The sequence below is a fragment of the Spermophilus citellus genome (genome assembly GCF_964194105.1).
Source record: "Spermophilus citellus genome assembly, chromosome: X".
Classification (NCBI taxonomy): Eukaryota; Metazoa; Chordata; class Mammalia; order Rodentia; family Sciuridae; genus Spermophilus; species Spermophilus citellus.
The window spans coordinates 105,270,277-105,285,453 of NC_138190.1; the positions used below are offsets into that span (position 1 = coordinate 105,270,277).

Here is a 15,177-nt window from a genome sequence, read left to right on the forward strand (position 1 = left end):
TATATCACACCCACCTGGATTAAAGCTCCCTTGAGTAGTTTCCATAAAGCTGGACTTGAAGGGGTTGGGGATGGGAGCAGGTCGTGGTTCAAATGCCATTGAATCTTGCTGTTCTTCCTGAGATTTAGTAGATTTTCTTGAATTAACATTTCTCTATTTGCTGTGTACCCCTGAACAATTTCCAGGAACTCTGAATTTTTGAAATAATTTTTACAAGTTAAAAAACTATTTGTTGGTGAGAGGATTCATTGTGCTCCTTACATCTCCATTCTAGAAGTTGTTCTCCCAGATTATATTTTATATGGCCTTTGAATCTTATTCATTTGACAAATTGTTCTTCTATTTATTTTTACGTTATTTTTTCAAATGTTTCTTTAAACATATTAGAATGCCTTTCCTCCTCTCCCTCCACCATTAATTGCAGTATAACTGAGATACTTTTTGGTTATCCTTTAAAAATAAGAGCTAAATTTTGGTTATCCTTTAAAAATATAAACTAAATTAGCTTTTGACATAGTTTACCCAAAATGACTACATAAGTTACAGCCATTAATTCTTATCCTGTATATAAATGTAGGGACAAAAACTATTTTAGACATCAGTTTTCACCACTCATAATGAAACTAGCATGTATTAGGAATATTTACATATAAAACTTACTACTGTAAGCTCCTTCATCTTGGATCCCATCATTATCCTAGAACAATTCCTTTCATATAGATAACACTCAAATATATGAAGAATGAATAAACAGGAAGGGATTACTTCTTTTAACAGAAATAAACTGTCATCCACCAAGATTATGCTGGCTGGCATACTAGCTGAACCTATTCCTTATTGCAGATCCTCTCCTTCTTTTGTTAGATTTTTGAGACTCATGAAGTTATTTGCAATTATACCTCTAGAGACCCTACTAACATATCCCATTACAACTTCTTAAAGTTCTCTTGGACAGTGTAGGCTTTATTTTTATCTACAGTGAGTAAGCTAAACTACATGACTCAAGAATTCATCAATTTTAGGTTTTGATAACAAAGATGACCTTTGTAACTCTTGATTAAATCTATTATCCCCTGGACACTGTTATATCAGAAACCCTGTGTATTTTATTAAACTTGTGAGAGCTTCCATTTCCCCCCTAAAATGGCAGACTCTCCCTCAATTTTTTGAGACAGGGTCTCCCTATATTGTCTAGGCATCTCGAACTCCTGGCTCAAGAAATCCTCCTACCTCAGTCTGCCAAGCAGCTGAGACTATTAGAGCATGTCCCTGTGCCTGGCTTCCCAGTCAATTTAAATCTCCCTACACACGTAGCTTGAAATGGCACAATTATCATTAACTAACCTTATATAACACCTATATTAGGGGAATCAGGTATCACGTATCTCTTTCTTACAGCACACACACACACACACACACACACACGATATATATATATATATATATATATATATATCATTCTATAAAAATTCATACAAAAATCCCAATAAAAACTGATTAAGTATGCCACCCAATGGATGTACTATAGTACTACACTCATAAAATATATAATACAGTGCATACTTTGCATTTGTAATCTCTTGAAGTTACAAAAACTGCTATAGTTACAAAAGAGATAATGAGAAAAAAAGAAGTGACCATAGTAGGGAAAGAATTCAAAAGCAATGATGGGTATCTCCAGAAGACCAAGATGGGAATGTAAAAATGTGCTTCAAAAACACATAGTACTTTTGTACATCCCTCCAAACCTACAATGGGAGTTGAGAAGTATAGAGGGGAAGAGGGAATAATTATGTTCTAAAACTAAAGCTGGATTGTATTATTTACTTCCTTGCTACAAAATTCAGTCTTAGAAATTGTTCCTCCAGTATCACTCAGATTTAACCATTACTTATTGAGAACCTACTTATAGTAGGTTCCAAGGCACTGTTTAGATTTTTATTCATACAGATTCTCATCTAAATTTTTTAAAAGAGTTTTATTATTATCATTGTTTTGTTATTATTTTGTTTTTGTGGTTCTGGGTATCAAATCCAGGGCCTTGAACATGCTACGCACTTGCCACACCATCAGCCCAGGTGTTTTATTATTTTTAAATACTGATGTCCATAAATTACTCCAAAATAAGGTACATACTCAATAAATGAAATAAAAAGTGTTTTATTAGTTTTGCTCCTAAAAGTTTATTTTCTCTTGAAACTGTTTTCCCCTGTTCAGGGGATCTTGAGTTTCCTCCATTATCTATAGGGTTGAGTTTGGAAGAATCACTGATAGGGGACTTGCACACCTGTATACTTGTACAAATTTTTATCTAGATGAGAGACTGAAAAGACCTACCCAAGAAGCAATGAATAGGGAAAGAATCAGTAACATTGGTGGAAAAAAAAACACAAACCAGAATTCATCACACCCTTTGATATATTCTATTGTCTCTATTCCAATATGTTAAAAAGATACCTGAACTGAAAAGGAACAATAACAAGTAAACATCCATTATATAAAAGTCATATTACTGATGACTATAGAAGAGTCTACCATCAGCAACTTGGTGTCTGCCCTATGACTTGGCTCTATGAGAGTGAGAAGCACAGTAGAGAGGAGAAAGCAAGGAGTCATAATTAGGAGTACGAGTTCATTCTTGCAGCAATATGGGGACATTCATATCCTTTAGTGCTTCAAATATTCCTAATATTTAAGAAAATTAATAGTTATGCTCCTTCCTATTATAAGAACTAATAAAATAACTTGAAGATGAACAAGGCCCAAGACGTAACTTTTACTAATGAACACCCAAAGGACTTCAGTATCCAAAAACATAAGGAAAGGAACAATGTTTATGTGATATTATCCTATTTTTATAGCACTTAATGCTTTTGAAAGATTTATGTCCATATTTTTCACTTGCATGATCCCCAACATAATATGAACACATAATACATAAAAAAGCATCAGCAAATGATCACCTTGAAAGTATGTAGAGTTGATCTGGCAGTTGTAAGGTGGAAAAATTGGGGGTGTATGAAAGACATTTCTATCAACCCAAAATTGTGTTTCTTCTTATTAATTCTATACAAGGATTTATGAAAAACATTGATACAGTAAGACATACCAACTTATAGGAAAACAGACCCTGAGGATTACTATTGACAATACAGTATGTGTATTAGTCACCTGGAAAACTGAAAGACACTGGAATCCAGAGGTTTAAGTTGAAGAGAAGGTGATCTGCTTTCTTCTCCAACAGACGGAAGCAGGGTAGGACTATCAATTCTCTCATATCCGATTGTCTTGTCATTCAGTCCAGCCATATCTTGAACAGAAGGAATCTTAGGTGGATTACTGAATGCCTAGCAAAGAAAGAAATGATTCATAAAAATCCCAAATTAAAACCAAACTTTAAAGATGAGTCAATCCTTCTGATGCTAGGAAAGAACGCTTGGCCAAATAAAAAGAAACTGTTTCCTACACAAAATAAACAGCGCGCAGAAATGTACACTAGAACAATGAACCCAGGCACATTCAGTTATTAACCTTATCAGCTAGACACCAACAGACCTCCCCCAAATTACTTACTGGCTCCTAGAATTATCCTACCCACAACATAAATCAAGGCCCCTAATCACTGTCTATTTCTATCTTGTGACCCAGTTGAAGGCTGGGTTTTCATTCTTCTGATATCTGTGATGAGAGTAGGAGTGGAGGGAAAAAGCATTGCAGCAAGTGTCTGTGCTGGTTTGGGAGAAATGCATGCAGGAGATGACACATGTTCACAGTGCACACACACAGAGACATGCATTTGGGATATTGTGGGAGAGCCAGCTTATGAAAATAGTATGAATGATTAAGGTAAAGGAATATAAAGGGGAGGTAAACTGAATGAGGACAGAGCAGTCCTAGGAAATCTCCTGATCTCTATATCAGACTATTAATTCAAGACATTAGTATACAAAAACCTGATTACTCATATGCCTGTGTTTTGGAAGGATATCAGAAGAAGAATTCATATTAAATTGTCTCTATCCTCACCAGTCTGACCTACCCTGATCGAGTGGGTGAAAGGTGAATCTAACATGCGACTAACAGGTCTCTCTGGGAAATAGGGTCAAGAGGGAAATCATGCAGAATGGCAAGGTTGGGTGGGGAAGATATATGGGTGCTATGGTGGCTGTCAGGAGAGGAGTGTCCCTGAAAGGACGGCCAACCTTATTGCACCCTTCAGCGTCCGGAGCTGGGCAACCATGTCCGAGAGACAGTGCTCCTGAAAATTCAAAACAGCAGAGTCTTTATAAAGCCAGCCAGCCTGAAAGCAGGGATTGGGGAGAGGCACAAAGAACCACCCTTTCTTCCCAAGAGGAAGGAGGAAGGAATCATCCCTGAATCCTGGAAGAAAGGAGACAGGAAAACCAGACACTCAACAGGAGCAGCCTGTAAGAAGATGGGACACAACCCTGAATATTCTGTGACGCCAAAAGTGACAGTATTGTCCACAATCAGTACTGAACCCAAATCTGGGAAATAAATTATTTGACTCTTCTATTTTAGGTGGTCTGAGCATCAGTAACAGCAGATCAGCACAAAACCCAAAGTTCCAATAAAAAAAAGACCACAAGAAGTAATGGTTATTTTTATGTAGATTTCAAGATTGCTGCTTTCTTCAACCTATATTTTCTGTTGGGGAAAATTGTGTGTGAGAAAAGGAATAGAGTGGACTATCTCTCACCTGGAGGTTCTCATTTTCCATAGATATCTTCTTCTTCTCAACAGATTGATCTCTAGAAGATAAAAGTGCTATTTAGTTCACTCATGAAATGTCTCAAGTATAAATGGATTACCAATTACAGATTTAGGTTATAATGTTCATTTGAAGTTAGAAATAGTGTGTCATTGAGTAACTAAAGGTGCCTTCCTGAACTATACTACTGAAGGAAGTTTTCAAATGCTATCTCTCTCTGAGAGATGGGCTGGGGGAGAGGGAGAGAGGGAGATGGAGGGAGGGAGGGAGGGAGGGAGGGAGGGAGGGAGAGAGAGAGAGAGAGAGAGAGAGAGAGAGAGAGAAAGAAAGAAATGGGGTGGGGAGAGACAGACTCTAAAGATAATCAAAGTTGAGACATTCAGGAGATGGTAAGAAGGAATAAAGAACTGGCAGAACAGAGAGCTAAGGAGGAAAACCTTAAGAACACCAAAAATTATCCTTCTTCTCAAAACTCTGGGTTAATACAAAGGGCCAGGATCCTCTACTTTATGATGCAGAACACCACCTCATGCATACTCAACTGTTTCTTAGTTTTGCTCAAATATAAGTCTTCATCAATGAGTTCTTGTTCCTCTGGAACAGAGCATCTCCTGCAAAACAGACAGTAAATCATCTTTTGGAAGCAAAATGTATTCTTCACTTTTACCATGTACTTTCCTTAGCACTATTACTGGGCAGTTTGGCAATCCTCTAATATTATAGAGTTCAGATCTCACAGTAAAAACAAACAAAAAAAATTCACTAATACGTAAAGCATGAGGAAGAATATTTTATGAGTAAAAATTGAAAGAGTGCTGAAAATTTATTCAATGGTCAAAAACTATCCTAAAAACAAATAAAACCTAATAATTAGAAACTGTTATATCCATTTTATAAGAGAGCGAAGTACCCTGGAAGCCTGTCTCCTGGACTAAGTGTCAACAGATAAAAAATAAAGTATTAAAAACGAAGCTTCTAAGAACTCAGTCCCGAATTCTAATCACATGATCTCATTATTCACCATGAAAAGGTACTTAGGCACATCTGAAGACTATTAGATTTCATTTAATTAATTTTCTCCATTTTAGACATTTTCCCCTAAAAAGCAGACTCTGTTGTAGAATATTTTTTTTTCTATTAGCATTTATCCTGCAAAAAAGAATCTTAAGAAATTCACAACTGGATTGAAGCAAACTGACTTATTACAGACATATGTGACTACTGAATCAAATAAAAAGTTGTTAAATTAAAGTTAACACAAATGGATGTGCCAGGCAATATTTAGAGGTTGAATACTGAAAGGAACACATGGTATATTAGGAAGACAAACATTTAAACAAATAGCACTGAATGTACAATAGGTACTGTTTACATTGATTCTCAATAAGAAACATAAAAATCAATTTAACCTGGAATGTAACGACTTTATTCTTTAAGAATTTAAAATTAAGGGAAGGGGCATAGGGTCAGAAATGATGGTGGAATGTGATGATCATTATTATCCAAAGTACATGTATGAAGACACAAATTGGTGTGAATGTACTTTGTATACAACCAGAGATATGAAAAACTGTGCTCTATATGTTTAATAAGAATTGTAATGCATTCTGCTGTCATATATAAGTTAAAAAAATAAAAGTCAATACATGTAAAGTGAACAAAAAAGAATTTAAAATCTCTTGAGGAGCAAAAGCATATACATATAAAAAACACCCCACAACACAAAACAGTATTTGAACAAATGTCATGAATCAAAACATGTAGGAAGTCACTGTAAACTACTGTCAATGGGAAAAGTGTCCCACAAGATATGGATAAGATTTGGATAGGCAGATGGAATGCAGAAGATCACTGCAAGCAACAGAAAGATGATCATGGAGGAAAAAGTAAGCATGGCACATGTAGGGAACAGTGAAGTCACAAATCTGGCCAAAGTACAAGGTTTGTGTTAAGATATAATGAAAAATAAGACTGGATAAGTAAGGTGGGGCAAGTCAGCATCGGGATTTGAATGTTAGCTGAAGAGTGTATAATTGAGATGAAGTATTTAGAATATAAAGACACATCAAGAGTTGTCTCAGGTACAATACTGAGACCTGGAACCTTACCTGTATTTTGGATGGGAATTATAGTAACAAAACCATCTTGCAGGTAATGTAGATGGATCCACCTTGCCAGGAAGTTTCCTCCATTTAAGACATTCATCACACTGTACCCATGTCTGGTCAGGAATCTTCCTGAATGAGGGAAAATAGAAGTGTGACTGTGTATATCCTAGCTCTGTGCTCTGCCTTACATTATAAAGGCACAAAAAGTGAAAATAATTAATTTTATATATGAGTTATGTTGGAAATGTTATAGATATATGAAATGTGTTTATTTTGAATTTCATAGGTAACACTAACATTATTTATGGAGGTCAATAGTATTTATCTTGGCAAATTTTATTCTAAGCTAATAACAGGATAATTTTAACTCAAAAAGTTTATTAGGAAAAGGCATCGTGTGTGTGTGTGTGTGTGTGTGTGTGTGTGTGTATCTGTGTTACATTATTACCAAGAAATAAAACCATTGAATCATTTTATTTACTTCTGTCCAACTACATAACAGATTTAAAATACACTTAAGGGAATCACTGAAGCACAGTCATCAAACCATCTTGCTCATTTCCCTGCAGATATTCCCCATCCCTTTTTTGTTTTTTTTCAAAAAACCCTTTGTTTATAATGCTTCAATCCAAAATTTTTAGGTTGATATTCCCAAAATTATTCTTTAAAAGTGCTATGAATTTTGCTTAAATATCCTGCCCAGAAATGGTGGCTTTAGACCAACAACTGAATTAAATTAAGATGAAGTCTTCCAGAGTTCAACTCTTGAAATACACACCCATTCCCATCCACTATTAGAAATAGAATCCAGTAACCAATGCCCCAAAGACAATTTGTTTCTCTGTGAAAAGAGACGGCCCATATATGATAGTACTCAGTACCTAGGGTGTGAAGAGTGGAATGGAGCTAAAAGAGGGAAGACTAGAGAAAAGACAGAAAGAGGGGAGAGGGGCACCTTGGGCCAATTTAACCACTAGGGTGAGTTTTGCATATTTTATATTTACACTGCTATAATACTAAATATTTTATTAGAGTGGTGTGTTTCTTTTAAGCCTAGGTTTAGTATTTTTCTTTATTGCTTCAAACATGCTTCTTTTTTAGTTATATAAGTAATATAATAAACTCCTTAGGAAGAACTAGAAGATACAGAAAGATATAAAGAAGAAAATAAAAAGCACTCATAATTCTACCATTCAAATACAATGTCTCTTCTTTTTTAAAACTCTGTTTTAACACAGTGTATACACATTTTTGGACCTAGAGCTTCCTATCTCTTAGCTGCAGGATGTTCCAGACTTATAACCTTTAAGCTCTAAGCTCAGGCCTGACCTCTGGTGTCTATATATTTCTACACAGACACTGATTCATTTAAAGCCAGACCTTGCAAAAGGTTTCAGCAGTAGTGTTGAGGTGAGGGAGGAAAGAAAAAGGTCATATTAGCCTATACACATATATACAGAATAGTCTGTTATAGAAAGATGACAGTATAATTCTTTCAGGCACACTTAGAGGCAGTAACTCTCTGTTTTGGGTTATATGCAATCACGGTGGATCTTTCAATCCAGGCAGGTAGGAGAGGCCTTTAGCTCATGCTTGCATTAAACAGGAAGTTAAGGAAGTTGTAGTATATTCCCTCGCTTTGTAGTGGCTAAAAACTTAGGTTGAGAGACTTAGTTGCCTATATTTGAATCTTGGCTCTAACATTTTCTACTTGTCTTACCTTGGTCACTCTAACCTGTGTGTGGGGGGAGCTTCCACTGCACCCAGGGTAGAGGGGGACTCTCCACTCTGGGGGGGAAGGTCCCTCTAACCTGGGTGTCAGGGGGAGCTCCCACCGCACCCAGGGTAGAGGGGGACTCCCCATTTTTGGAGGAGAAGGTCCCTCTAACCTGTAGGCTTTCAGTCTATCAGTCTCTACATCTATAAATAATGTCTGTCTATTTCAGAGTTACAGTGATTAAATTACTGCATGTAAAAACTTAGAAATGCTGGTAACAGTGGCCCAACCTATAATTCTAGTGACTTGGGAGGCTGAGACAGGAGCAGGAGGATCATAAGTTTGAAGCCAGCCTTACAACTTAGAGAGACCCTGTCACAAAATAAAAAATAAAAATGGCTGGAGGTGTAGCTCAGTGGTAGATTGCCCCTGGGTTCAAAAGTCAGTTTAAAAAAACATTAGGGTCTGAGGTTGTGGCTCAGTGATAGAGCGCTTGCCTACCATGTATGAGGTATTAGGTTCGATTCTCAGCACCACATAAAAATAAATAAAAGTATTTTGACCATCTACAACTAAAAAAATATACAAAAAATTAGAACTATGTGAGGCTTATATGTAATCAATAAACAATTAGCATTATTACAATTCTGCTTCTAGCACATACACTCTCTAGCAGTATATGAATATCTGTGTTTCACTGCATTAATCATTGCTAATTTGAAAGGTAAAAAGGCATCTCATCTTAACATGCATTTCTTCGAAAAAATATAGAAGATGGACATGAACTGATATCTTTAGAATAAGGTGGAAACATACATATGCCATAGTTGCATATGAAACACATTTTTAAACATACATTTGTGTGGTAGCTTCCATTTAAAAAAAGGGAACATCCCCAAATGAAGTTTTAACATGTTAATCTTTGTCTTAATGGTAGTATAACTGTGTTATTATACAGTCTATCCTCTATATTATGCTCCTTTCCTGACTTTCAAAAGCATTTCAACCTCTTCATTGTGTGATTTCCTGACTTAGATCCAATAAACTCTCTCTTATTTCTATTCTACTTTTTCTCTAATGCTGGGTTTCCAGTATTTCAATACTAGTTTAGTGTCAATAATATTGACTAGGAATAAAGAGAAAGCGAAGTGTGCTAAAATGAATGAATACCTACTCTATGCCAGGTACTGTGCTAAAAACGTTATGCCACTTAATTCAATACATTCAGAGAAATGAAATAACCATCCCAAGCCCACCCAAATATTAAGAAGCAAATCCAGACATTTAGCCCAAAAATGTCTAATTAAATGGCCATCATTTTCCACTATATTACACTGCCTCTATGAAACAAGAAATACTAAACTCCTGACGTATTTATGACTGAAACCACCTAAATGTTAAACCAGACTGAAGAAGTTTAAAAAATGATACAATTAGTAACTGTGCTTTCTCAATTTGAGAATTAAACTTCCTGATGTGAAAAACATTTTACCCTTGTTCCTTCAATTTGATCTATGAACATTACCCATAATCCTTCCCATATTCTTTATTTTATTACTCATGTTACTGGCCTGGCTGTAGCGGAGATCTCAAAATTCTCTTGAGATATCTTTTCCTTCCAATAAGCATTAAGCTTCTGGGCAAGGGCATTTATTGTCAATCTGAAAGAAAATGCAAAAAGTATGTAAAGGTTTAGCACTTGTTAAACAATCCATAATGACTAATCATGTTCAATAGTCACGTTGTGTAAAATAGACATAAGACCTAAAAAGTAGAGATCTATAAAATTTTCAGGGTTTGTAGAATCATGGAGAAGGCAAGTTGACCCTGGAGACTATGACAGAGGACCAAACTGCAAAGCTAGGACAGAGCCAAATACTGGTAATTTGATAGGAAGTTATTTAATTGTCAGATAATGACAAGTAATTGAGAATTAAGTTGAAAGTCAGAGGATCAAACACTATACCCTATCTCTTATGAATTAATCAAATATTAACTTAAAAATGTCTATATAGTTCTCTGCATCAAAATGCTGATCATATTAGTAAAGCCCTAATAGATAAAAACCACTTTGACATTCTACTATATAGCTGTTATTGGAGGCTGTGTGTGAGTTCTGGTTTGTGCTCTTTTTTTCTTTTCTCTCTCTTCCCATGTAAACAAGGGTAGATTTAGGGTCACCAAAAATGTGATTTTTAGAAGTCAGAGACATAAACATTTGCTCTATATGTGTACTATGAATTGAAATGCATTCTGCTGTCTTATATAACAAATTAGAATAAATAAATACATTTTAAATAAAAAAGTCAGAGCATGCATTTTAATTGCAAAAACTTGTAACTTCCTGGGCTTGGGTTGTGGCTCAGTAGTAAAGTGCTTGTCTCACATGTGTAAGATACTGGGTTTGATCCTCAGCACCACATAAAAATAAATAAAATAAAGGTATTGTGTCCATCTACAACTAAAAATATATTTAAAAACTTGTAACTTCCTAATGAATAAATCCTACTCAATTATACAGCCCAAGAATACAACTCAATGCAGACCTATACAGAACACTACAGTCCAAGAATACAACCCAATACAGACCTATACACACCTAGAACACCACAAATTTAGAATTTTTAAGAATGTCTGGGCCCTGGCTGGGGTTGTAGCTCAGTAATAGAGCACTTGCCTAGCACATGTGAGGCACTGGGTTCCATCCTTAGCACCACATGAAAATAAATAAAATAAAATAAAATAAAGGTATTGTGTCCATATACAATGAAAAATATACTTTTAAAAAATGTCTGGGCCCTGTGGACCACTCCTCAAGGTTTCTGCAGACTTTTTCTCTTCTTAAGAAAAAAATCAATCTTACGTCCAATTACTCATATTAAATTAGATTCTCACTATGGAGAAGAATAAAATAATCATGAGACCCCCTATAACTCTTATTCCCCTCTAACCTACTAGTGTTCCTACCTCCATATTTATATCTTTCCCTCAACACAGGACATAAAACTATACATTGTGTTCCCCTAAAAATCTACTAAAATCTGCTTTTAAAAGAAGTATAGCAGCATGTGATGGTGTGTGCATATAATTCCAATGACTTAGAAGGCTGAGGCAGGAGGATCACAAGTCTGAGGCAACCCTGGGAAACTTACTGAGACCTGTCTTAATATCAGAAATAAAAAGGGCTGGGAATGAAGCTCAGTGGTAGTGTGCTTCTGAAAAGAAATATATCAGATGGGCTTCTGGGAAGATGGAAGAGTAGTATGCATGGAATCTATCTCATCTAGATAATAACCGCATTAGCTGAATTTGTCTGATGTAAGTATTTTTGAACTCAGGAATCTGTTGAAGGCTTGTAACTTCTAGAAGAGAGCTTGGATGGTAAATTGTAGTTAATTTTGGTTAATTTCATTTTTTAGGACAGTAGCAGCTACACACCCCCCACCTTCAACTCCATGGCTGACAATCCTGTATGTATTCTAAGAGCAATTTGTAGAAAACAGCACAGGCAAAAAGGATGATTTCCTCCAAATACTGGGGATCTCTGCTTCCATCCCTGATAGCTCTTTCTGAACACATAAGTACAGACAAAAAAGACAGGTAGCCATTTCTGTTGTACCTTTTACTGGTATGAAACCTTTACCCTCTAGCTAAAGAGGGGACTCCCTTCATTTTTCTCTTTTTCTGTTTTGGGAGCCAGACATTAAAAGGTAAGATATTCAAAAGCAAATACATATATGAGGAAAATAAGAAAGTCACTGTGAATTCCCAGGAAAAGGCAGGATTAGAAAACAAGTAAGAAGACCTTAAGTTTATATTTCAGGCTGATCCTTAGAACAGAGACAACATACTACAATAAAAACAAAAACTACAGCAAATCCTGGGAAAGGGGGAGAATGTGATTTCCAGAGTTACTAGGTAATTAGATTCAAATGTCCAGTTTTCAATAATAACAACAAAAATCACAAGGCATACAAAAAAAAAAACCAGGAAAACATGACCCATTCAAAGGAAAAATAAAACCAACAGAAACCATCCATGAAAAGATATGATGATGAATCTACCAAAAGCTTTAAAACAACTCTCATAAAGATATAAAGATGTCCAAAGAACCAACGGAAGATGAGGAGAAATTCATGAATAAAATGGAAATTGCAATAAAGAGACAGAAAACCTAAAAAGAATCCAAAAAGGAAAGCCTGGCATCGAAAAGTACAAAAATTGCAAACAATAATTCACTAGAGGGATTCAAAGGCAGGTTTGAGCAGACAGAAGAAGAATCTGTAAACTCCAAGATAAGATATTACCCAAGCCCAAGGATCAGAAAGAATAAAAAGTGAATAAAAGTGACCACAACCTATGACACCAGTGGAACACCATTAGTAATCTAACATACACATTGTGGAGTTCAAGAAAGAGAAGAGAGAAAGGGACAGAGAATATCTGAAGAAATAATGGCTGAAACTTCCCAAATTTGAAGAAAGACATGACTATATGCATCTAAGAAACCCAACAAATTCCAAATAGAATGAACTCAGAGTGGCTCACACTAAGGCACAACTATAATCAAGCCACTGAAAGACAAAAACAAAGAGAACCTTGAAAGTAGCAAGAGAGTAGTAACTTGTCATATTCAAGAAATACTTGGAATATTTAACTCTACATTTTTTCTACAGGATTTAAGAGAATACATTTAAAATAAAAAAAAATTTAAAAGATACATTTAAAAGAAAAGAGTCTAAAAGATAGTATTATCATGACTTTGGTTTGTAAGTCCAAATTTTGTAATTAAATTGCATTATGTAATTTAAGAAACTAATACATTAAATCTATTTGCTTATGGTTTTGGACACATGATGAACAAAGATGTAATTTAGTGAGATCAATAACTGAAAGTGGTAGTAGCAGAGTTAAAGGAGAACTTTTATACATAATTGAAGTTAAATTGGCATAAATTCAAATTAATGTCATAACTTAAGGATGTTAAATGTAATCCCCATGATAACCACAAGGTAAAAAGCTATGGAGCATACAGAAAAGTATCAGCTAAACAAAAAAGAAGACAGTAGGCTTGGGTTGTGGCTCAGTGGTAGAGCACTTGTCTCGCATGTGTAAGGCAGTGGGTTCAATCCTCAGCACCACATAAAGATAAATAAAATAAAGATAATGTGTCCATCTACAACTTAAAATTTTTTAAATAAGACAGTAATAGAGAAAATGAGGAACAAAAGCATATAAGGCATATTAAAAATATATAGCAAAATGATAGAATTAACTCTCTTCTTACCAGTGATTACTTTGAAAATAAGTAGATGAAATTCAAATTCATAAAGATATGATAGAACAAAAAGAATACAACAGATTTGGGTATCTAGAAATGGGGCAATACTGTTGATAAATACCTAAAAATGTAGGACTAAGTTTCAGAATTGAGAATTGGCAGAGGTTAGAAGAATTTTAAGGAGCATGACAGAAAAAATTAAATTTCCTTGAACAGATTATTAATAGAAATATAGATTTTAAACACTTCACTGGTGAGGGCTCAGAGGAAGTGGAGAAGCATGGTAGATAAAATATAAAGTGCCTTAGAGAATACTTAAATCATTTTAAACAGACTGTTAATAGACATGTGGATGTTAAAGGCATTACTAAAGAACACTCAGAAGGAAATGAGGAGCACCTTACTGGAAAACTTGAGGGTGGTGCTTGTTAAATAGTGGTAGAAAACTTAGCAGAACAGTGTCCCCCAGTTATGTGGAAAGCACAACTTGTAAATGATGGAATTGGACATTTAGTTGAGGAGATCTCCATGAAAAGTGCTGAAAGTATAGCTTGTGGCCTTTGGTTGCTCATGTAAAATGCAAGGGCAAAGAGAAAAATTGAGGGAAGAACTGTTAAGTTAAAAGGAGCCATAATTTGATGATTTGGAAAACTCTCAGTCTATCCAAATTGCAGAAGACATTGAAACTTAGAGATTCCCCATCAGGAAAGTGTGCTTAGAGAAAAAAAAAAAAACCTAAAGGTAGGGCTGGATAACTTTTTGGTAATATTGCAATAAGATCAAAAGGTCACAGTCTTCAGTCAGTCACACAAAAGGCTCTTTAAAATGATTAGGCACATGACTCAGTTCTCTCCAGCAATCTCAGCTGAAGACAGAAAAGAAATAGGATTATCTAGGAAAGACCTGTCAAGGGACTATTGTTGAATAGAGTGAATATCCATGATATTCATGGGAGATTCACAAGGTTCTTTTTTTTCCACAAGGTTCTTGAGAATGCCACAAGCACAAAAATTTTTAGCTTGGACTGAAAGGGATAGACAGAGTGTAAAATGAATGTAGTCTGTTGTACCTTAAAACTTCAAATTTCTACCACCAGGAAACTAGCTGATGAAACTATTCAGCTGCAAACACATGCTACCCTTCATCAACAAGGAAAGATGATTTCAAGGGTGGAACCATAAAACCAGAGGCACCAAACTCAAAGACTAGAGGGTAGAGATGCAAGCCCTAGAAAACTATTCCCAGTCTTTTAAATTTAATAAAATTTGTTTAGCTGGATTTCAGATATTACCTGGTATTTGTGATTCTTTTTTTTCCTTCCATTTTCTCTCCCACATGG

At 35.4% G+C, this 15,177-nt stretch overlaps 1 protein-coding gene across 1 annotated transcript in view; it reads right to left on the bottom strand.

Moving 5' to 3' along the window:
* Positions 1-15,177, bottom strand: part of MORC4 (MORC family CW-type zinc finger 4) — a 61,525-nt gene that overhangs the window by 13,876 nt on the left and 32,472 nt on the right. The window contains exons 10-14 of the mRNA XM_081277856.1: positions 10,129-10,218; positions 6,841-6,969; positions 5,275-5,343; positions 4,721-4,772; positions 3,172-3,347 (exon numbers count right to left, since the gene is read on the bottom strand). Of these exons, the coding sequence (XP_081133982.1) occupies positions 3,172-3,347; positions 4,721-4,772; positions 5,275-5,343; positions 6,841-6,969; positions 10,129-10,218 (516 nt within the window). The remainder of the gene's footprint in view (positions 1-3,171; positions 3,348-4,720; positions 4,773-5,274; positions 5,344-6,840; positions 6,970-10,128; positions 10,219-15,177) is intronic.